The sequence below is a fragment of the Saccopteryx leptura genome, chromosome 2 (assembly GCF_036850995.1).
Source record: "Saccopteryx leptura isolate mSacLep1 chromosome 2, mSacLep1_pri_phased_curated, whole genome shotgun sequence".
NCBI classification, from domain to species: Eukaryota; Metazoa; Chordata; class Mammalia; order Chiroptera; family Emballonuridae; genus Saccopteryx; species Saccopteryx leptura.
In genome coordinates this window covers 117,992,498-118,016,786 of record NC_089504.1, presented here as the reverse complement: position 1 = coordinate 118,016,786, position 24,289 = coordinate 117,992,498, and the positions used below count along the sequence as shown (strand labels likewise).

General features: G+C 41.6%; 1 protein-coding gene across 2 annotated transcripts; it reads left to right on the top strand.

The window, feature by feature from the left end:
• Nucleotides 1–6,711: 6,711 nt before the first annotated feature.
• On the top strand, nt 6,712–22,382 carry NUDT4 (nudix hydrolase 4). Of its 2 annotated transcripts, none has more exons than XM_066368643.1 (5): nt 6,712–7,218; nt 15,244–15,354; nt 16,755–16,799; nt 19,189–19,276; nt 19,564–22,382. In XM_066368643.1, exons 1-5 carry the CDS (start codon nt 7,120–7,122, stop codon nt 19,764–19,766), a joined length of 546 nt encoding a protein of 181 aa, XP_066224740.1. In that variant the 5' UTR covers nt 6,712–7,119; the 3' UTR covers nt 19,767–22,382. The 2 variants fall into 2 exon arrangements, with proteins under 2 accessions (XP_066224740.1, XP_066224741.1); XM_066368644.1 differs by having other exon boundaries at nt 6,713–7,218; nt 19,192–19,276.
• The last annotated feature ends 1,907 nt before the right edge of the window (nt 22,383–24,289 follow it).

Genomic DNA, 24,289 nt, shown 5'->3' with positions numbered 1-24,289 from the left:
GCAGACATGATGCTTGTGACAAAGTGCTCTGCAGTAAATAGGAATTGAGGAACTAGAAAATGAGTTAATCTGAAAATCACTTATGTATTTCAATGAAAGAGAAGCTTATACGTGGCTGCTTTTAAAGTTTTGTAAGTTCCGGTTAGATTGATGAATCCTGTTTAGAATCTTTAATCCTAAGGCTTTAAAACTTTTCAAACTTTGCTTACTCCATTCTAGACTGTCCCTCTGGTAAAAGAAAAAAAAAAAAAATCACAGGGCATAGGAAATTAATCAAGACTCTCACCAAAAGGAATTTCTCTCATGGATCTCACCTTAAACAAAATTCCCTTTTCACTTCAAAATTGAAAGAAACCTTGGTGTTAGAACATAACACAGTACAAACAATAATACCTAGACATATATACAATAATAATCGCCATGTAACAGGAGAAGCTCACAGTAACACAGCACAGAAGTTAAGAATGTGGACTGCAATGAGAGAATGCTGAGCCCTGTTTCTTTGCCTGTAAAATGGGGATAATTAATAGTAGCTGCATCATAGGGCTGCTGTGGGATCATTCAAATGAGGTCATGAAAAGTACCCAGTGCTTGCTAACACTCAGTAAAGACTAGCTGTTACTATCATTAGAAAGACATAAGAAGAGATCATTTGTCATCATCGGTATTACCATGAGAGAAGGAACTTATTTTATGGTAACATTATGAGTCAGTTACAAAATTAGGCAGCAAGCTATGCCTATCACAGAGCCTCCCAGGTACTCTGCTACATTGTTAAAAGGACCCTGGGAAAAGAAGTAGGCTGCATAGGCAATGTTAAACCGTTTCCCTTACTGGGGTTCCAAATATTTGAAAATAGCACAAGAAATGACTCTGTATATTAAGTTTTAGGTGAGACAATATTGTGGTAAGTGAACTAAAGCGAGATTAACCTGAAATTGGACTCTGATCCCCAAGGAAACCAGCCGGTGTAACCCAGTCCTTACTAGCCCTGCAGAGAAAAAAACAAGCTTGCATCTATGTGTTATCTCAACTGTAATGTGGCTGGATATGATCTAAGCTATGAAGGGTGCTTAAGTACATTTCTTTTCTTTTTTCTTTTTTTAGTGAGAGGTAGGGAGAGAGACAGACAGGCAAACAGATAAGGAGAGAGATGAGAAGCATCAACTTATAGTTACTTCACTTTAGCTGTTCATTGATTGCTTCTCCATATGTGCCTTGACTGGGGGCTTCAGCCCAGCCAGTGACTCCTTGCTCAAGCCAGCAACCCTGGGTTTAAGCCAGCAACCCTGGGTTCAAGACAGCGACCGTGGGGTCATGTCTATGACCCCACACTTGAGCTGGTGACCCCGGCTCAAGCTGGTGACCTCAGAGTTTTGAACCTGGGTCCTCAGAGTCCCAGGTCAACACTCTATTCACTGCGCCACCACCAGTCCAAGTCCTAAGCACATTTTTCATGCATAATACATGTTTGACAATACAAAGCAAGAGCTTGGGTTGGGGTGTGTACCCTATTACTGAGGAACTGACATAGGAAAATGAAAACCCAGCATCTATAATTCAGCCTTTCTCTAATCCCTCATTTTGGTCACACGTTTCCTTTTCTGTTGTGTCCCTCTCAAATAATTGCAGAAATCTAATAAATTAGTTAATTAACAAAAAAGTGGGAGGGAAGTGTTTATTTATAGTGTCAAAGCGCTCGTCAGGTTAAATAGTTTGTTGCGGAATTCCTTTTAAATTAAGACCCTCTCCCTCAGTGTGAAAATTCAGAACCCTCTCCAGGCACCTGGTCCTCTACAATACTCCTTGAGGAAAGATAGAATGAGGTATCCAATGACAATTTTCTTGTTAATAACATCTTATGTTACTTTAAATACTTGATCCTTTTGAAAGCACTTTCAGACCCTTTGTGTTCTTGTACAAAACAGTATAAATCAAATACCTAATTGAGAGGTGGGAAAAGCTACGTATAGTTCATATGGGACCTGAATTTAGGATCTTTCTAACCACACCCAGTGGTCTGGAACCTGAAGCAAGTGGTCCCATCCATGCTCTTGCTCACTGGTGTTGCGCTGCTGCTTTTCCTCCCCTTGTGGATTTGGTTCAGGACATTTTCCTTTCTTCCTCATTTAATTCTGATTCGAGCCTCACCTCCTGTAATTACTGAATGGGAAAGTCTTGAGTGAACCAACATTTAATCAACTAGTATTTATTGAATATCAGCTAGAAGCCAGACCTTTGAAGAGGCTTTTTGTTCTTTGCTTTTTTAGATTTCATTTATTGATTTTAGGGAGAGGAAAGAGAGAGAGGAAGGGTGGGGAGGAGCAGGAAGCATCAACTCATAGTACAGTAGTTGCTTTTCCTATGTGCCTTGACCGGGCAAGCCCAGCGTTTTGAATCCACTACCTTGTAACTGGAAACAAAGCCGGATTCGGGATTACTTGTCAATCCTTTTGCAAAATAAAGAGAGATGAGGACCGAGTAGGTACAAGGTGTGTCGTTTAATCAGAAATACTGGTAGACCTGAGAAGGCAGGGGAGTCCTGGCCACAGAGCTGTTTTAACACTCACCTGGTGCTGGCAGTTTTTATAGGGTTCAAGGGGAAAAAATAAAAAAGTAAAAAGTCCGTGCAGTTAGTCCTGTAACCATGTGCAGGAGGTGGGGGTCAGCTGCAGAAACATCTCCTCTGCAAGTTCCTCTGATGTAGCACAGACCCAGTCAGCCTGCTCCTATCTGGTGTCCTTGGTAAATCTTCAAGACAGCTGGGGTCCGGTGTCTCCCAGGAACAGCCGGGACCTGGCGCCTCTGGGACCATCTGAGAAGAGACTCCCTGTTTTCTTAGGATACAAAGTAAAGATTTAGGATTGGTGAACTAAGTTTCTAATTAATTTACAGGCTTTAACTTTTCACAGTAAATCCTGTGTCTAGGTTTTTTTATAAAGAACTATTGTGATTTAAACTCCCCTAATTGTCAGGTCCCTTCCCAACACGAGTTTTTCCTGACATTCTTACAAAGGTAATTGTTAGTCAAATAAGTTTATAAATATGATGTATATGTTTGCTTGCTTATGGTTTGCATTGGGTATGAGAGACAGGCTGTAAACTGGCAAGGTCCTTATAGCCTAAGCCTTAGTGGTCAGCAAACTCATTAGTCAACAGAGCCAAATATCAACAGTACAACATTGAAATTTCTTTTGAGAGCCAATTTTTTTAAACTTAAACTATATAGGTAGGCACATTCCTTATCGATGTAGCGCCTACATGTGGTATTTTGTGAAAGAGCCACACTCAAGGGGCCAAAAAGCCGCATGTGGACTGGAAGCCACGGTTTGCCAACCACTGGCTTAAGGCTTAGGGTTTTTTTAATTTAATTTAATTTTTTTATTATTTATTTATTTATTCATTTTTTAGAGAGGAGAGGGAGAGACAGAGAGGAGAGACAGAGAGAGAGAAGGGAGGGAGGAGCTGGAAGCATCAACTCCCATATGTGCCTTGACCAGGCAAGCCCAGGGTTTCAAACTGGCGACCTCAGCATTTCCAGGGTCGATGCTTTATCCACTGCACCACCACAGGTCAGGCCTTAAGGCTTAGTTTTAAGACTAAGCCTTTCCCACCCTTTTAATACTAAGATCTTTTCAAAATCCTTCTAATACTAAGATCTTCTCAAAACTAAGCTTTTCTCCACACCCTTGACTGTTGCATGATGTGGGGTGGTGCACTCTTATGAGGAATTCCATTTATGCCTCAGATAAGTAGCTTTGTATCAGAGACTTCCTTATTTGTATACTGGCTTTAAGGCTTTAGTTTCTACACTATAAAATAAGGGAGACCTGGGGTGTGCGCTCTCTCTCTCTCTCTGTTTTTAAAATTAGCATTGCAGAGGAGAATTAGCCAAGATGGTGGAGTGCTGAAGCCAGTTTGTGCAGAGTTTGTATAGAAAGAAGGAGATAGGGAACAGAGGCGAATAAGGCTGGTGAGGTAGAAACCTTTTTTTTTTGTATTTTTCTGAAGCTGGAAACGGGGAGAGACAGTCAGACTCCCGCATGTGCCCGACTGGGATCCACCTGGCACGCCCACCAAGGGGGGTGCTCTGCCCACCAGGGGGCGATGCTCTGCCCCTCCGGGGCGTCTCTGGGTCGCGACCAGACCAATCTAGCGCCTGGGGCAGAGGCCAAGGAGCCATCCCCAGCACCCAAGCCATCTTTGCTCCAATGGAGCCTTGGCTGCGGGAGGGGAAGAGAGAGACAGAGAGGAAGGAGGGAGGGGGTGGAGAAGCAAATGGGCGCTTCTCCTATGTGCCCTGGCCGGGAATCGAACCCGGGTCCCCCGCACGCCAGGCCGACACTCTACCGCTGAGCCAACCGGCCAGGGCCAGAAACCTTTGATTCTAGGAATACTCGGATGAGTCAGTGGCTTTGGGAGCCCTGAATGGAAAGGGAAGTGTTTTCCCACTGTGTGTATTTCTCGCCCACCGGGTGTGAGCTAGGATTAAAGGTAATGGCCCACCAGTTCTTGGCTCCATTGTTTCATTACTGTCCGAATTAAATGAGAACCTGCATGGGCAGGGCTGTGATGGTGGCCTTACAGTAATCTTATTGCTACATTTCAAAGGGAAGGCAGGGGAGCCATTAAGAGAGAACAAGTAGATTGACTACTTCCTAACCCTTAAATGTCTCCTACTTATAACAACTAAAAAACTATTACTAAAAACAAATTTCTAACTTTTGGAGTTCCCTATCAACCTCAGTGTTCCAGGTCAATACCTTATCCACTGCACCACCACAGAGCAAGTCAGAACTTTGAAGTGTTGTACGGAGAAACTTACTGTAATCTTTGTTGTCACTTAAAAAGACTATGGTGAGATTAATTACTTTATCAGTTGTAACCAATTATCTAAAAAGTATATGCCTTACTAGAGTTCCTAGCTAGGTGTGTTCTCTGTTTGCAAATCTGGAAATAAATTTCAGTGGCTTCCATGAGAAAGCTAAGGCTTATGTCTGCACAGACTTGATAAGATTTCTAACTGTGCTGTGGTAAAACTTCATTTTTAAATCACTTATTCAACATTAACTCATTTTACAAAGTTTGTACTTGCTAGGCCGTGGGGGTAAGAAATTCCAGTTAGTGCAGAAGTCCTGAACTTAAAGGAGGTGGGAATCTAGAACGGGAAGACAGACCAATGCACTGCTCTCAGCTCTCCAGGAGCCTCCAGGTTCTCAGTTGTCAGGCCTCACACCTCTCTGAGCCAGAGATGGAGCCCAGCTCTCCCCGAACCTGTCTGCTGCCCTTTTTCTTTCATTTCTACAAACTCCCCTTGCTCCCTCCTCCCCTGTACATTGTCTAAGTCCCAGTTCCCTCAGTCTTGAAAATTCACTGCCCTGTTTCCCTGAAAATAAGACAGTGTCTTATATTAATTTTTGCTAAAGAAGTGCTAGGTCTTATTTTCAGGGGAGGCCTTATATTTCTAAGCTTGAAAAAAATTGCACTGGGTCTTATTTTTGGGAAACAGGGTAGGCTCTTCTAGGTCTATTTAGCTCCTCCCCCTCCTCCTGTGCCGCCCCCCCCCGCCCCGCCCCTCAGCTACCACCAGGCTGCCTCAAGAAGCCTTTTCTGACTTGCAGATCTGGTCACGTATCACTATGAAACCCTTTACCACCTTCCACCTTATCACATTTGTAATTTTACATGTACCTGTATAACTTTTTAATATTTGACTACCTGCTTTCAGGTGCCTACCTACAATCCTGGAAGGGTGAGGGCTGGTTTTAGATGTCAGTGCCTGGCACACAGTAGGCCTCCAGGAGTAAAAAAACATTCAGATGTGCCTGGATGCCTGGGCCTAAGCAGCCTGGCCTCTGTGGGAACAGTAGGATGGAAAGGATTCACTTCATTGCTACCAGGCCTCTTGGCTCCTATCTTAGCCCCTGTGTGACACTCTGAAATCCAAAGGTTGTTTGTCCCAAGTGTCTGGGAGACTTAGGCTCTCAAATAGCAGACATCCCACTATAGTTAGTGTTGTGGCCCCAGCACCTAGCTGCGCCTGTTAGTTAGCATAGGATACACAAGAAAACTACTTAGTAAATATTAGCCATTGCCAGCATTAAGAAATACATTCTGGAGGGTGCGAAACAGACAGAGAGGTTATGTGAAGAAATGTTTAAGGTTGAGCTGACTCTTGAAAGAATAAAAACACTACTCAACCACCCATTCAAAAGGGGATGGGGCATATTTCCTTCTACCCTCCTTCTGGAAAACAAACAGAAACAATAAAAGCTCTTCACCAATGTCTTCACCTTTTTAGGCCTCATTTTTCTCTCCCTCCCTTCGGGGAGAATTGTGGACAAGTCTACACAGTACCGAGAAGACTGCAATCACTGGGATACCTCCTGGCATTTCCTGACCAGGGTGCAACTTCGCTGAGGATGTGTGTAGCGACAGCCGTCTCACGGAGATAGAATTTAAGGCCATCACGGAGAAGGTCGCAGGATGTACAGTGGGGTAGGGGTCTGCTTCCTTCCATTCACTGGCATTTTCGCGGGCACAGCCATCCGGCGTGGGGTTGGAGCACCACGCCGAACTCGGGACTTCGGGAGGCCGAGGCCCCGCCCCTACTCATCCCGGCCCCTCCCCGCGCCACGGTCCCGGCACGCAGGCGCGTTGGCGCGCGCGGGGGTGGAGCGTGCGCGGGCCCACTTAAACAGGGTGGAGGGGGCGGTGCTGCTACTCAGTCGGCGCGCGTCTCCGCAACCGACTCCTCGTGGCGCGACCATCCAGCCTCGCTCTTCCTGTGGTGGCGGCGGCGGCGGCGGCGGCGGCGAGGACAGACGGGAGCAGAGGCGAGCAGGCGGCGAGCTCCATGGAGAGCTGTGGACGCCCGGGCACAGGCGGCGCTTCCTCCCCGGCACCCAGGCTCCAGTGACCCGCGCTCACGCCCTGCCCCGCGTCGGAGCGGCCGCCGGCACCGAGACTGACCGGCCTCGCTGCCCCTCCCGCGCCGCCGCCTCGCCTCCAGACACCCCTGCGCCCGACTCGCCCTCGCCCCCACTCCCCGGCGGGGTGGCGGCGGCCGGGCCACATCAGCTGCGGCCGGAGCCGGGGCGGCAGCAAGAGCCCGCCTCTATGATGAAGTTCAAGCCCAACCAGACGCGGACCTATGACCGCGAGGGTTTCAAGAAGCGGGCGGCGTGCCTGTGCTTCCGGAGCGAGCAGGAGGACGAGGTGAGCGGGCCGGCGCCCCGTGCTCTCTGCGGGGGCGCCAGGCGGCAGGGACGCCCCGGCTCTGCGCTCTGCCCTCGCCCCGCCGCCCCTCCTGGCTGCGGGTCTGGGGCGAGCAGCCCCTCTCCCCTCCCTCCTTCCCTCCTTCTTCCTTCTTTTCCTCCTTCCTTCCCTCCTCCTTCCTCCCTAGTTTTCGCTGGGCTGATAGACGAGACAAAGGGGCTCGCCCAGCCTAGCGTCCTCCGACTTGGCCGTGGTGAGGACCGGACCGGAGGCCGAGCCGCCTCCTGGCCCCGGGAAGGCCCTGCACTGTCGGTCCCGTCACCATCTTACTAACGCGCGAGCTGAGCCCGAGCGCTGAAAGAGGCAGTAGAAATGGCGTGAGCGTTGCAGCCCTAGCCTTTCTGCCTCAGACATTTCCCTTCCATATTACATGTGCGGTTTCGTATTAAATCTAGGCTGGTTTGTGAAGTCGCCCAAGTCCCGTGCTTTAAATAAAAACCCATTCGTTCTAGTTCTGTTAGACCCATGTTTAAGTGGTTTGTTTAATTCACAACCTCTTGTCATAATTATACTTGATTTTTTTTTTTTGAAAGATCTCTTTTAAAGTTTTCTGACTGCAGAAAAAAATGGTTAGTGAAAAATGTGGAATAACGCCAGAAGGGAGATGGACCAGAGGTGGACGGAGTTGCCATTTTCAGACAGTAATCTCTAGCTCTCAGCATATTTATCAAAGTGCTTTACTTTACTCTTCTTGGTTTGACAGCTGGAGAGGAACTGTCTTTCTTGTTTTAAGAGTAAGCAGTCAATCGGTAATTTTTCTGTCTGCATTGAGTTGATAGGCTTCCCTGGAGAGCAGTTTTTACTTACTTCAGTTACATTTACTTACTTTAAAAATGTCTCACAGCTTTAAATTTGCTTAGGGCAGTAATAGTTGATTGGTAGCCAGTGTAGATCTTAGCATTGCCACTCCTAAAACGATTAGACCCCGGGGGTGGGGGTAAGAGGATAACATTCTGAGTTGTGCTTCCATAACCGACTGTGTATGATAGAATGCCAGGCTCAGGTTGGAGATGGGGATTTAATGGCTCCCTTATTGCCAGACCCTGTACTTAAGATGACAGCATACACTCAGTTCTAGTTCTTAGCATGCTAACAGAAATCAAAGTCCTGCAGAATGGTGCTCTTCAAACTCTTGTCTTTGTACTTTTTAAGGAAATCAAACATTTTGGTGATGATCAGTGCTGGGGGATTTTTGAAGTAGTTTTCAAAAGAAACTGGGCCGTTTATGAGCTGGGCCTACTTAGGAGAACTAGAAAGTAGAATGGAAGAGGTTTTTTTAACATTTACAGAATAAAGTCAACAAGTATTAGTGCATTTAATTAAAAAAAATGATTAGAAGGTCCTTGAGGGAAGGCCCACATGAGGACAAAGCAAACTTTGAATATATAAAAAAATAATAGCCAAAAGTGATCAAGATAGGTCAAGGATCTTGTCTGATATGCTCTCTGTTGTGTAATCACATTCTTAGTTGAGGGCTTAAAATGTGCTGGGCACTGCCTGAAGACCTTTAAGTTTGTTACGCTCAATCCTCTTAGTGCTGGTTTATAGGTGAGGAGACAGTTGCAGAGCATAAGTACTGACATAATGACATAATTAAGTGGTAGAGTCAGGCCTCTGGTCCCCACTGCTGATGCTGGGCTCTTGGCACAAGGCCCAGCCCATAGCAATTGGGTGCACACTGTTTGCTGAATGAGTGAGATTTTGTGAGGCTGAGTTGGAGGCCTTTCTGAAAGTAATGACTTTGAAGTCTTGCCATAACATGAACTTAGAATCCAGGCTTTGTAAAGCACAGCTCCCAGGGGAAAATATGGGAAATGGGAGGAAATTGAAATGGTTTGTGTTATGTGAATGGTAAAGCAAAGTCTGAGACCTTCAGAAATTGCCTTAGCAGATAAACTTGTGCTGGGAAATTGTCTACTGTAATAAAGACTACTAGTGCCATTAGATAAAACGAAGTAAGGAGGAAGATTTGGAGAGTTTATTAGATAAATCCATTACATAAAACTTTGTAAATCTGGTAATCTCTGGCATATTGATTCACTTGAGAAATCAAGTGAATCAGTTTTTTAGAGAATATACTTTAAGGGAGGGCTCTGGGCTCTGAATGCCTGGCCACTTTTATTGTCTGGTTTAGCACCTCAGGATCATCCTCATTTCTCTAGTTGGGTATAGTTAGGGGCTCCTTCTATTACACAATAATTATGGAATGAACCCTGTTAGTTACCTTTCCTGGATATTTTGGTGTTTTGCTATGAATTTTTCGCATTCTGTTGAAATTACATTGCTAGCTTTCCAAGGATAGGATACAAACCAGCCTGAACCCACCTCTCTAGCTAATAGGTGAGTTTTCATTTTCACCTGCTAGATTAAGAATACCTACATCCTGGTTGGAAGATTTAAATGTATGCTTTATTTTATGATGAAATATTTATAGATTGTCAATTAAAATAAAATAGTAATTGCTGTTTGACCCCAGAAAGCTATGCAATGCAATGATCAAGCTGGCTGTCCCTGTACTGACAGAGTTCTCAGCTCTTTTGAGCTGGTTGTTGTAGGAGTGAAGGTTATTCTAATAAGTCTGTATACTTTTGGGGTGGTTTTACGTATTTTCCCATTTTATATTGTTTTGCCTTGTGAGCTAAGTCATGACATTTGTAGAGGAAGAAGTTGGGCAACAGAAGTAACTTACTATCAAGGTCACAGAAGCTGGCAGATCACTTAGAGCTCAGGTTGTTTATTTCTTAATCTATGTTCATTTGACCATCCTCTCTTCAGCTAGTTGCTTCTTTGTGGAACCACCCTTCTTTTGGCAAGTGGAGTTCCAGACAAGCCCACAAATACATGTCCCACAGAGTAGCTGGGATACTGTGCTTGTGCAGTGAAGGAGGGAATACATTCACAAAATGTAATAAATGGATTCCTTTGAACATATTTCCATGGTTGATAGTTTTAACAGGAATGCAAAGATAAGAAGTGTCAGTTCCTAAGGAACATATTTTGTGGTAGGAGGTTAGATAAATGACTGATAAAAAGGGGAAGAAAGTAAGATGAAAGTGCCATCAGGTGCTCCAGGGTTCAGATCCAGTGTGAGTCATTTGGAGTTGGATTTCAGTGAGTGGGAAAGGAAGGACCAAACATCCCAGAGCAAAACTTGGTGTTGCAGTAGTCTGGTTGAGCGGCAGCGTGTGTCAAATCATTGTTGAAAAGAGCACTTTCCGTGTAAGCCTGAAGAATTGCTAGGCAAGAAAGAGACTTTTAGTTTAGAACAACTAACATTTAAATTTTAGATGTATTCAAGTTTAAGAATGACCTGGCAACAAAATAGGTTAGAGGGAGAAATAGAAATGGTTTGATCCTGGGTGCCATCCAGGCACAATTGCAAGTGAGAAACATTGACAAAACAGTCTTAAAAGCTTTTTTTTTTTCTTTTTTTGTCTTGAGAGAGAGAAGGGAGAGAGACAGAAACATCTATCTGTTTCTGTATGTACACTGACCAGGGATCAAACTTGCAAACTTCGCTTATTGGGACAATACTTTGAGTCTAACCAACTAGCTGTCTGAGCAGAGCTGACTTTTTTCTAAGAGAGGGCAGTTTATGTTTCGGAGCAGCTGAGCTGGGGTGGGGTGGGGGGTGCACAGGTACTTCCCCCATACTCCCAAGAACACACACTATACTTCCCCTGGGCCATGGCTCTGGAGGTAACCTAGGTCATGATAATAATGGGGGAAGCAAGAAAAGCACCCCAAAACAGCTTTAAATAGTTGAAATTCACAAAATAAAACTGTTCATTCTTAGATTTAGGGCTCACTGAAGAGGTTCTCTGGAAAGTTCTGTTTCTGCTGGGAAAGTAGTCATCTGCAATGGCTAGTGGTTCCCAGAGGCAGGCCTTGACCAAGGGCAGTTTTAAGAGTAAAAGATGAAATTCAAAGGGCACTTTGAGGCCACTTACTGTAGAGGACTATCCCATGTACCTCTAGCTTCTGAAATGCATAGAATTTGAACAGTCTTTTTAGTTTATACACTCTTCCATCTCCCCATCGCGAAGGATTTATTGGGCATTGTAGAGTACAGAATCTATAATACAGATCATTTCAATTCACAGGTACAGGGCTGTTTCCAAGTTGACCATGTCACTACTTAAATACTTCTATTCCAAATGTTTAAAACATTAATATCTAAGAAAAAGAGACAAGTTTGAGAAGTGACTCTTCAGTAATGCCAGGTAAATATTTTATTCTGATAGTCATTCAGTATGTGAAAAGAGGGGTAAGGTCTGATAGGGTAGTAGGAGGAATGCTTATATGAAAGTGGTCAGGTGCATCGAAGAAATGTCTTCACTTTTCACCACTCTGACAGCATTGGCTTTGGGGTTTGAGTAGGGTTCAAGTTGAAGTCTGCAGTCTGGTGGGTTGATTAGCCTCTTGTTTGTTTGGGGGTTTTTTTGTTCGTTTGTTTTTTGTGTGAAAGGAGGGGAGATAGTGAGATAGACTCCTGCCAATGCCCCAATGGGAATCCACCCGGCAACCCAGTCCGGGGCTTATGCTTGGACCACCCTTGCTTTTCTCAGCGCCCAGGGCCAGCGCTCAAACCAGTTGAGCCACTGACTGCGAGAGGGGAAGAGAAGCAGATGGTCACTTCTCATGTGTGCCCTGACCAGGGATCTTACCCGGGACATCCACATACTGGGCCAACGCTCTATTCATTGGGCCAGTTGGCCAGGGCTGACTAGCCTCCTTTTCATAAATGTTTTCTTTGGGTTCAGCTCTAGCTTATCCTGAACATTGAAGGCCTACTTTCATCTCTCTTATCTTGTCACTGAACTGACAGGCTGTGATTTTTTTGGATATACAGGGGGTCCTTGGGTTATGACACAGTTCTGTTCCTGTGACGGTGACATAACCCGAATTTTGGTGTAAGTCGAAACATCCTAGCCTAAGTAATACTACTTTCAGAGCATTAGTTAGCATGCTAAAGCTGTATTATAGATTCTAGCAGATTGAGGATATTCTCGAAGTGTTTCGATGGCTTTGGGGGGGGGGGGGCTATTGAGTAATTATGCTTCGGGATATGGTTGTGTAGGTTCACCCAGTGTGTTGGAGGCAGTTTAATTGTCCTTGTCTCTATGTGTGCTACTCAGATTCATTTTTTCTGCCCTGACTGACCCATGCCATAGCTCTGTTTACTCTTGTCAATGGAGTATATCCCTCAGTTCTTTCTTAATTATCACCCTTTGTTCCACACAAAAATGTGGCCACAACCTCATTTGAACTCGGAAAGAGGTACTGAAGATGACTAGGCAAGTACTTAATGAAACAGACTGGTTTTCAGAGCTGTGCCATCACCAGTCTCCTTATCCAACTCTTAAGCTAGTAGTTCAGACATTGATCATTTCTGTACATGGGTATTAATTACTCATTTAAATTAATTACTCATTTAAATTGATCATTTAAAAGATGTATTTCAAGTTAATGGCTTGATCCAATTGAATCATTTTGGAATAGCAGTGCACAGTATGTTCTTGGTTTCAGCTAACTCATTTGTCCAAAACTTATATATAAATCTGTTTTCTTGAGGCTTTCTAAATAGTAACTTACGAAGGGAGATGTTGAACCATGCAGGGAGGGATTCCATGTCACTGACTTTGGAAGAGAAGTTTAGTCATATGTTAATGAAATTCTGTAGATAAATGTTTGGTATTAAATTGGAAGCTTATATGCTAGTTCAGAAAAGCAGACAAAGGCTATACTAATTGGTTTTCAACATTATTAACCTTCCATAATTTAGCTCTTATCTTGGACAAATGGGAATAGAACAGCCATTGACCTAGACACATGACACTGAATTTTATTTTTTCAGGATTCAAACATTACGAGTATCTATGGTTTTAAAACCGCCTGTTTTCTAAGAGTAGATGTACTTTTCCAGTGTCTGGTGGCAGGCCACCTACACTATTCTGTTTTATTATAAAGGTAATCAAGGAAGTTGCTTAGAGAGAATTTCATCCAGGTAGTAGAAATCAGGCTATCCCTAACCCACACCTTGTGACCAGGAAAACAGCCCTCAACTGTGCAGTCAGCGCCAGAAGTTTTCATTTCCTTCTCCCTTGTTGCAAGATAGAATGCTTGTGTACTTGAAACGTTTTTGTTTTAACTTAAAAACCTGCATTCATTTGCCAGTCTTGATATTGGGCAAAAGCCTTTGAATACCATAGATTCTTGCTAGATTTGTTTATCCTGGCCTTTTAGTTCCCAATTTTGACATCTAAGCCCTATTTGCTAATATAATACTTAGGAGAGTTTAAATTTAAGACTTCACATTTTATTTCCCCAATACTGTGTTTAGACATCAGCAATTAGTATTTTAGCAAAGGCTTTATTAGCCGTTGTGTTAATTTAATATATGATGCTTTCTCTCGATTTCCACTGTTTAGTCAGTTATTTCCTTGGAGGAATGATGCTGGTGGGAGCAGGAGAGTCCCATTCAGATCACGAACGAATAACAGTGTCAGGCCCCTTGGCATTATTGCTCACTGCTCTGTGGTGATGGTATGTCCATAGGCAAAGGTGCCTGCTTTTTTTAGAGTTGAGGTTATGTGCCTCAGTAGGTCTTACCTTAGCCTCCACTTCAACATTGTAGAGGCTTTTGGGGGAAAGCTGGGAGTTGGCAAACTACTGTGAACCTGGAACTTTCCAGTTGGGGAAATCCTGAGGAGGAGGCGACTCCTGTGCTGTCTGAGTTCTCCAGGCCCACAGTTCGTCTGGTCGCAGGGAGGGAGCTGGCAGATAGAACTACTGGCGTGCGTGACAGAAAGGTAGGACCCACACCCGGGAATACACTTTGCTTTGAATTGATTAATTTATCATGTGAGAAGAGAACTGTACATTTATTTGAAGGCAGTGTACTAAGGTAATTTTACAAACATTTTTGCTCAGGTCAGTTAAGACATCTGTTATTCTTATGAATGCCATTTAGTTGTTTATCATAGACTTTTTCTTTTCTTTTTTTTTTTTAACTTGGGTGAATTTCAACCTAACTTAGCCTACAAGTTTTCATTTAGAAGATGGATATATAATACTTGTTTCAGGAACAGGCAGTAGGCTATATAGCCTTACAATTCTTGGTTAGATCATAAGTTAAAGCTGCTTGTTATCAAAATGGAGCAACTTTTGCTAATTTATATAGGTTTAGAACATGAAGGGTGCCTCTTTCCATCTAATCTTAAGAATAAAAATATATAACAAGAATTCTCTCTCTGTACCCAGCATTGGCTTTACATGAATTTCCATATTCCTTTCTGTTTTTGTTTGTGTATTTTTTAATTTTATTTATTCATTTGTAGAGAGGAGAGAGAGAGGGAGAGAGAGAAAGAGCAGAGAGAGACAGAGAGAAGGGGGGGAGGAGCTGGAAGCATCAACTCCCATTTGTGCCTTGACCAGGCAAGCCCAGGGTTTCAAACCGGAGACCTCAGCATTTCCAGGTTGATGCTTTATCCACTGCGCCACCACAGGTCAGGCCATATTCCTTTCTTACAGTGTCTTACTTTCTAAGTATTCTTACCTGTTATAGATGAAGGAACAGGATGACCTGCCTGTGGTTTCATAGCCTTAAGTTTGGAAGGATAATAAGATTTTGTGACTAGAGAATAATGGATCTGACTGCACACGGCTCTGGGGCTAGTAAATGAGGTCTCTGCCTTTATCCTTTGTTAATATCTAAGAATGAGAGAGTTTTACTAATTGAATCTGGTAGCTTAAATGATTTAATTAGGTAAGAATTATTTAGTGATGAAATCATGTTATTGTTGAATTCTGAAGTAACAGAGACAGTGTTTACAAAGGCTGTCAAGTGCTTTTTTGCGGTATACTGTGTACCCCTAATAATTTTACTGAAATTTACAGTCTTATAAAGGGCTTGTACAGCCATTGCTGCTGAGGCTGAGTGTACTGTTATGGTGGGTCTTACAGGTGCTGTTGGTGAGTAGCAGTCGGTACCCAGACCAGTGGATCGTCCCGGGAGGAGGCATGGAGCCGGAGGAGGAGCCTGGCGGTGCCGCTGTGAGGGAGGTGTATGAAGAGGTGAGGTGAACAGCAGTTTGTATTTCTTTTTCGCACAGACTGTGTTGGGATTGTACAGACAGTCTCCTGGTTCACAAAAAAGACACTTTTACGTACACTGAGAAGGCAAGAAGGCCTTAGATCACATGGATGATTTATTTTTTTAACTAGTTTAATTTTTTTTTTTTTTTTTTTGACAGAGACAGGGACAGACAGAAAGGGAGAGAGATAAGAAGCATCAATCCTTTATTGCAGCTCCTTGTTTATTGATTGCATTCTCTTATGTGCCTTGGCTGGGGGGCTACAGCAGAATGAGTGACCCCTTGCTCAAGCCAGTGACCATGGGGTCATGTCTATGATCTCACGCTCAATCTAGCGACCCTGAGCTCAAGCTGGTGAGCCCATGCTCAGACCTGCGACCTTAGGGTTTTGAACCTGGCTCTTCTGTGTCGCAGTCCGACACTCTATCCACTGTGCCATTTCCTGGCCAGGCACTATGTCTGATCAGTGAACAGTCTATATAACATGACCTTGCCCACAGCAAAGTTAGTTTACACTGAGCAACAACATACAGAGACATTAATCGTGTACTGTGATTTTTTTTTTTAAATGAGTAAGAAAGAAATTGCTTTTATTTTACTTTTCTCTGAAAATTTAGTAAAATCTGGCACATGCACACACAATAATACACAGAAACACACATGGCCTGCTTCTCTTCTTATACCTGATGGTACACAACTTGCTTTTACTCACAGGCAAACCAGCATAGATTAAGTGTCATAAAAAGTTACTGAACAGCAGTCAGGGTGTAAAAAGGGGAACAAATGCGGAAGCTCTCATTGGGCCTCAGTGTGTAGTTGGAGAGGTTTCATAGGCATGGGTCTTGCAAGATGAGTAGCCTCCTGAGGAAAGGGCACAATAGAGGTAGAGAAGACAGCATGTACCAGGCCATAGCTTCACAGTATGGATTTGAATGGGGGCACACTCACGTTCTGATCAGCCTTTTACTGGGTGAGCATAACGAGGACTCTGCAGTAGAAGAGTAGCATCTATAAAGAATTGGACTTCCTGAGGTGTGTGGGAAGAGAAAGATAGGCATTGAAGTAAGAAGAGGGGAAGAGTATCAGTTTATAAAGAAAAGTCTGTTTTTATTCAGGAGGTTTGTCCTAAATTTGTAGAAAGTTAATTTTTGGTCAGTCCTTGGCATTTCTTATAAAATGAGTGATAATAAATCTGGTCAACAGGAAGTTGCGTGTCGAACAAAAGAAGTCATGTTATAACAAACCACAAGTTGTGAATCTTAGCACAGCCAGAAAAGGTCACAAAAACAGGTTTAGTATGGGAGGGACTGTAAGAAAGTAATTTTCATATAAATTTTAGTATGAAAAGGTAAAACTTTACATTTCATCTTTTTTTAATAGGCTGGAGTCAAAGGAAAATTAGGCAGACTCCTGGGCATATTTGAGGTGAGTTACAAAAGTAATCCTTGGTTTGCTGATAAAACAATTAATCATTCCTTCCTAACCAGCCAGATAATCTGGCAGAAGCCTCAATTTAGACATTCCTCTAACACCAGTAGGCCAAGTGAGCCATAAGAATTTGAAGGAAGGAAAAACTACTTAACTTTCCTGTACCATCAGCTGTATACAGCATTATTACAATAGTAATGACTTCCATGTGACAATACAATGGAGTTGATGGAGGAAGACTTATCTCTTAGCTCACTAGATACTGTTTAGGTATAGACTTTAGGAAGTATATTATCCTCAGTGTAACTAAGGGCTGAAGTGTCTTGTGGATACTGTCTGGAAATGGACCCTTCAGCACATGACATTAGCTCATGGGTCCCCAAACTACAGCCCGCGAGCCGCATGCTGCCCCCTGAGGCCATTTATCTGGCCCTCGCCACACTTCCAGAAGGGGCACCTCTTTCATTGCTGGTCAGTGAGAGAAGCATAGTTCCCTTTGAAATACTGGTCAGTTTGTTGATTTAAATTTACTTGTTCTTTCTTTTAAATATTGTATTTGTTCCCGTTTTGTTTTTTTACTTTAAAATAAGATATGTGCAGTGTGCATAGGAATTTGTTCATAGTTTTTTTTTATAGTCTGGCCCTCCAATGGTCTGAGGGACAGTTAACTGGCGGACCTCTGCATTAGCTGATACACATACTGACTCACCTTCAAGGGCTGTGTGAGGATACAAAGCTTGGATATATAGTGTAGATGTTAAAAGCATAGAATTTGCTTCTGAATAATCCCTTATTACCGAATGCAGAATGGAATTTATAGGGAGGCAATTTGGAAGTGGTAGGTATTCTGTGGAAGGTAGGGAGAAATGAGGTCAAGCCATGAAGCCTAACCTTATATCAAACAGATATTCACCCAAGATTCAGGCCTAGATGTGTATGGCGTACCATACATTGTGGGTTTTTTCGAGATACTATTAAAGGGTTAGCTCAGTCCTGATAGAACCATAGAAATTTTATTTTTAAACTTTTTTACAGGAATTTAGAAAAAATTCTGATTGTATAGCATTTGGTAGATTTGATCCCCAGAATACAGTAATTCTAAAGAGAGTAAAAGTGTTTTGGTTGTTTTTTTTGAGTCAAGTTTTTAAGATACCTTTCAAACTTCCAGAATTCAGTACTGCTTTACCCAGTTACATAGCACCATCTTCTGGTTAAAATAAAAAACCTATTGAGAGTTTTCTGTAAGTCAGTATGCTGACAAGATTTTTGAGGAAAACTTCTTACATTATAAATAAAGCTTATGTAACATGAGAAGGTAATAGTATTAAATGCTTTACTATTTAAATTCGTAGAATTTGAACAGAAAATGGTAATCAATGTAACTTCTCCTTAGAAAATATAAGAGACGGTTAGAATTGTCCTACTCCTTCCCCTGGTGATTTCAATGCATTTGTAAACATAGCATAATTAATGTGTTTATTTTCCAGGCATAGAGATAATGAATTCTTAAAAATAAGAAACAATAATGTTTAAGTAAGAGATACCTCTAGTCTATTTCTATTCTTATTTCCTCCCAAAGACATAATACATTGTTTGAATGCGTGGATGACTCAGGTTGTTTGTGGTAGAAAAAAATTAAGGAACTGATCTGTGGTCTCAGACTGTAGCAAGCAAGGCTAACTCTAGTTGAGGTGAAGGTGAACCCTTTCGTCTTAAAGTCAACTTGTGTTTAATTTTGAACCCAGAGATAAGACTAGGTGACAGTTTTAGAAAAAGATAAAATTGAATTTGAATATAGGGCTGAATATAATGTTCCACAGTTGGATTAACCCCAGGTAATCTCAAACTTGGCTGTGCATAGTTTATCTGAAAGCTTTTAAAATGTCAATACTTAGGCCTCATCTCAAACCAACTGAATTAGTTTTTCAAAAAACCATTCACTACCCTGGCCAGATAGCTCAGTTGGTTAAAGTGTTGTCCCGATACAGAGGTTGCCAGTTCAGTCCCCAGTCAGGGCACCTACAGACAGATAGATGTTTCTGTCTCTCCTTTTCTCTCTTAAAATCAATAAATACGTTACAACAAAACAAAAAAACAACCCCTTCACCCATACATGGCCAAGGTTGAGAAACCCTAGTCTAGGTTAGCAGGGCTGTGCTGTGTGTCTTAAGCCCTAAGAAGAATTTTTTTGAACTGAGTTAGGGATACTGCATTCTTATATAAACTCCTGTACTGGATTACACAACTGAGTATACTTGCCTATGTTGGCAAATAGGCTATGCTAATTTAGCAGTATGCCACAACTGATTTTTTTCTTTCAAAAATATATACCATATGTACATGGCTAGCTCCTATAGATTAAAATGCTTTTCTCTTTATATTCAAGCAGAACCAAGACCGAAAGCATAGAACATATGTTTATGTTCTTACTGTCACTGAAATATTAGAAGATTGGGAAGATTCTGTTAATATAGGTATGTTCCCTTTAATTTTGTTCTCTGGATTGTCTGTATACTTGTATGCAATTTTGTCTTAAATTATTTTTGGCTACCTTTCTTTTAGAGAAGGGGAAGATCCACACATATCTCCATTTGAATTACTTTAAAATTCTTCAATATATTGTATAAGCCATGCCAAAAATTATAATCATTATTATAATCATTATTTGTGAGGGGAGAGTGAGGAGCATTGTTCACAGGGTGTGGCTTACTTTTTAAACTTGACTGTTGTATAGTGACCAATGTCATTAACTATTTTCTAGGAAGGAAGAGAGAGTGGTTCAAAGTAGAAGATGCCATCAAAGTTCTCCAGTGTCATAAGCCTGTACATGCAGAGTACCTGGAAAAGCTCAAGCTGGGTTGTTCTCCGTCCAATGGAAATCCCACAGTCCCTGCTCTTGCAGATAATAACACCCTGTTTGTAACTGCTGCACAGACCTCTGGCTTGCCGTCTGGTATGAGATAGACTGAGAGGGCCGCTCCCATCATGTGCAGTCTCATGTGGAGGGGCTTCTTTATTGTCCTTGGCAAACATCTGAATGACGCTTGCAAACTGTCTGAATTTGCCATGCAAGGCTTTCAAACAATTTGCATGTTTCTCAGATGCTTTCAATTTTTTTTAATAGTGTAAAATATTTTAATAAGCCAAAGCCATGTGGAATTTTTTTTAGATGCCTTAACTGTGCTCCCAACCCCACTGTCCATATTGTTTTGGTTGTCATTTTTTCCAGTTTTTATCCACTTGATGTCAATCTGTGGTTTCAGTCAGATCACTTTACTTGGGGCTATATTTTACCTGCCCCCAACTTTTCTCATTCACAGCATTAACATATTCAACAAATCCTTCTGTTGTGGGAATTTGTAAAAATTCTTGGTATTCGTCCATTCAAAAATTTGTTTCATAGGATCACAATTTTAATTCATAAATTCCATATTTGAACTATTTCTGTATGGTCCAGTAACTATTTTGACAAAACGTAATTTTCTAATTTCAGGAATTTGCCAACTCATTTGTCTCGGTTCTCACAAACTGGCATTGTCACTAGCATAATTCCTCTATTCTTCAATAGCCCTTTGACACAATTTTAACTCTAGAGTGGGCAATTTTTAGGGAGGTGTTGTAAGCAAACACATGTAGCAAATACATCATCTTCCCATGATACCTGGACTCATAGAATTTAAAGTAGCATGCCCAGTTGCCAGTTCTCTTTATCCATAATCTCTTTACACAGAATAAATACCTAAGAACCAAATTTCCCTCAGTGTAAGTTGTGTTTTAAAAATATTTTTTCAGTTTTTTAATTTAGTGACACCTCTTCAGTTCAACTTGTTGGTTACCAATAACCACACGTGCGTTTGGAGTCGAACCGCAGAGGTTAAATGCCAGTTACTGATGACTGTCTCACAGTTAAAATGGCCTTCTTGCTGTTCAGCTGTTACAGACTTAGATCATTCGGGCACCTTTAGAATGTCTCCTCTTTTATAGATTGTCAATAGGTACTATTTATCATATAACTAACTTTTGGGACACTGGAACATACCTGAACTAAGAATTCTTTTGTCTTATGCTTGTCTTTATACATATTGAAATCAAGAATCTTACTTAAATACATAGGTACCTTGTCTGGAACTCCTGTATTTCCCCAAGCAGGCCAGAGATGAGATAGGAGGGGACAGATAAGATGTAGGGTGAGGGGCAATGGCAGGATCATTCTCTATGTACACATTAGCCTTTTGTAAATATTGTAACTGGTGAGTTTCAAGAAGATGAGAATAGTTATTCAATTTGTTCTACAAATTGTTAACCTTTAAAAATATAATTGCTGCTAAAAATAGAGTGCTGTTACACTTGAGGAAAATTGGTGCCACTTTTAAAAAATGAGATCTTGTGCCATAAATGCAGTTGAAGTAGATAACAAGCATTTGTTCACAAATTAATGCTGTCAAAGGAATGAGTAATTAACCAATGACATTTCATTCTAAATTATGTAGTGTGATCAAACATGATCATCCAGAATTTTTATATTTTTTTGTACAGAGGTTATGTATTCTGGGTGTTTTTTTAAAAAGAGAAACATTTTCAATTCCACAGATTGACACTTTCTATCAGTCTTCAATGGACTAAGATTTTTGTTCTGGGTAATCCCTGAAATTTCTTTGAATTACATACTTAACACAGCAGAGAAACTGGATTGTTTTTGTATATAGGAGTGTGTCCACCTAAAATGCTGTCACAAGTACTTGGGGTGGGGGGTATCTTGTACATGAAATTCTTCGAGTTAATGATGCATGAACTTGTTTTATAAACTCTTAGACTATGTATTTGACCTGTAAAATATGTACAGTATTAATGTCAGCCATCTCTTAAAAGTGAGCCTATAAATATTGTTGTATAATTTTCTTTGGTCAGAAACATTTGGACGAAGTAGTGCCACTAGAGTCAGGATTTTCTTCAGTGCCATTTAGCAAACCAACTGTTCTTAGTCTATGCAACTAGCAGAAATTTGTATACTACAACAGAATATTTACAGTTGTCACACTTTAGATTTCTTATGGGGGGGTTCTTCATTATTCTTTTGGAATTCAGTCTAGCAAGATTAGCAGAAAGGTCCTAAGGATTTATTTCTGTTCAGAGAAAAAGCCTACATTGCAGGCTCAACAGTTGACTCTACTACAGATAACAAAAAGTGTCTACTATCTCAACCTTCCAAAGATTACAGTGTTGGGACTGTCATTTGTGCTTTCTGTGGGTAGTTGGATAAAATTGGACACAGCTAAAATTGTCAGTCTCATTTGCCTTCTAAATAAAATAACAGATTTGTAAATTGACTTGGCAGACACAAAGTAGCCACTATTCTGCATGTTGTTGTTTTTTGTTTTTTGTAAAGGGGTGAGATTTTCCAACCAGACACTTGCCATTCAGTTTTCCGGTGTTGATCCCAGTTGTATAAAGCAGCAAAACTGAAGGGGGGGTGATTGTTGTATACACTTTGAATTGCTTTGCATGGTCTTATTTGAGGTAATAGGTGTAAGAATCTTGACTTTTTTATATTTGAAAACATCAAATAAAAATGGAAATAAATTGTTTTTCTTTTTTTTTTTTAAACATAAAACTATCTAGGTGAAAACTTGTCTGCATTCCACAGTAACATTGCTGTTCTCCCACTGGTGGTCATATATGTTATCAGTAGTAGTGCATTATACACTTACACTTATGACCATTAATCATGGAATTAATGGTCACCAATAAGATGTTGCCATTACTCTCCCAGTGGGTATTTCCCATCTTCTTAGGGGGTCTAATGGTGTACCGCTGGAGTTGTCTTGTGTTGCACAGTTTCTCAATTATTTCAATAATTTACAAGAGCTCCTGACTTACTCTGTATTTTGCTGTTACAGATGCTTTCTGTAGACTCCTATCACTTTAATTATAGCTGCTGTTTAAATTGGTAACTGGCTATAGTACCCTGCCTGCCTTCGTTTCCCCAAGACCAACTTTAGTTCCTCACATAAAAGTTCTCCTCAAATTTTATTCAAATTGTAAGAAAAGGGAGAGCTTGGTATTTTCCAGTATTTTCACATTGAAATACAAGAGTTTTTTCTACAGGTCTCTTTAGGCAGAATTTTGTAGACAAAAGTGACAGGACTAAACACGAGTATGTTTGTTAAAATATAATTTATAGTGAATTGGTTATAGCTGGAATGTGTCTGTAGTTGATTTTGTCTCAAAAGTTTCTGACCAATGTTTTATATATATATTTATTTTTAATTAGTTTTGTTTTTTTTTTTTGACAGGGGACAGACAGGAAGGTAGAGAGATGAGAAGCATCAATTCTTCATTGCAGCTCCTTACTTGTTCACTGTTTTCTCATATGCTTGACTGGGGGGCTCCAGCAGAGCAAGTGACCCCTTGCTCAAGCCAGTGACCTCAGTTTTGAAACTATATTTGAGCATCCTGTTCCTAAGCTCTATCCACTGTTGCCACCGCCTAGTCAGGCTGTTGCATAAATTCTTCAGTGTTTACCAGTAGCTGTACAATAACTGGCCTTGGCTCTGCCCTGCAGTGAGGCTATAGCACAGAACTACAGTGGGGTAGAAATTTAGCTAGATGTTTATACATCAGAAGTTCCTAAAATATATTTCAAACTTTTTTCAAGGCTTACATGTACCATCTTCAAAAGCAAAATTTTATTTAAAAACATGATCCCATACCAAATACTTGGCAACATTTTATGTGGAGCTGTAATATCAGCTTGAAAAGTGATCTCATCCCTGGTACTCTTTATCTCCCTCATATTTAATACCTTCCTGTTGAGTGCCACTGGCTAAATTCTAGGAGTAAGATAAGAAGACCCTAGGGCTTATTTTAGGACTGCATTATAGCAAAGGCCCAAACCTACTCAAAAAGGGTCTGTTCGCTAGAAATGAGTTTCAAGTCCTCTGTTCGAGGTCATTTCAACCATGATCCCAAAAGTTCCTCTTCCCAATATGTGGAATATTACCCTCTGGGCAGTAAATCTCCTGGTTCTTATTAAACACCAGTGCCAGCCTGACCTGGTTACTGTCAACCTGGGATACTGAGGACTCAGATTTGAAACCCTGAGGTCACTGGCTTGAGGGCAGGCTCACCAGCTAGAGCAAGGGGTTGCCAGCTTGAGCGTGGGGTCATAGACATGACCTATGGTTGCTGGCTTGAAGCTCAAGGTCACTGCTTGAGGAAGGGGTCACTGGCTCAGCTGGAGCCCCCTGGGTCAAGGCATGTATGAGAAGCAATCAATGAACAACTAGAGTACAGCAACTATGAGTTGATGCTTCTCATCTCTCCCTTACTGTCTGTCCCTGTCTCTCCCTCTTTCTCTCTTTAGCTACAAAAACACTAGTATCAGACAAGTGTAAATGGATTGTAAATCTTCCTAATTATATCAACTTTTACTCAAATTCACTCCTTAATCAGTGAAATATAGTACTTTATTTGGCTATCATTGTATA

Excerpts from the sequence above, each read along its gene's own strand:
- NUDT4 (XM_066368643.1), top strand. The coding sequence starts at position 7,120 with ATGATGAAGTTCAAGCCCAACCAGACGCGGACCTATGACCGCGAGGGT. Across the intron at positions 16,800-19,188 it reads GACTCCTGGGCATATTTGAG|CAGAACCAAGACCGAAAGCA; the intron begins GTGAGTTACAAA and ends TTTATATTCAAG. Across the intron at positions 19,277-19,563 it reads GGAAGATTCTGTTAATATAG|GAAGGAAGAGAGAGTGGTTC; the intron begins GTATGTTCCCTT and ends ACTATTTTCTAG.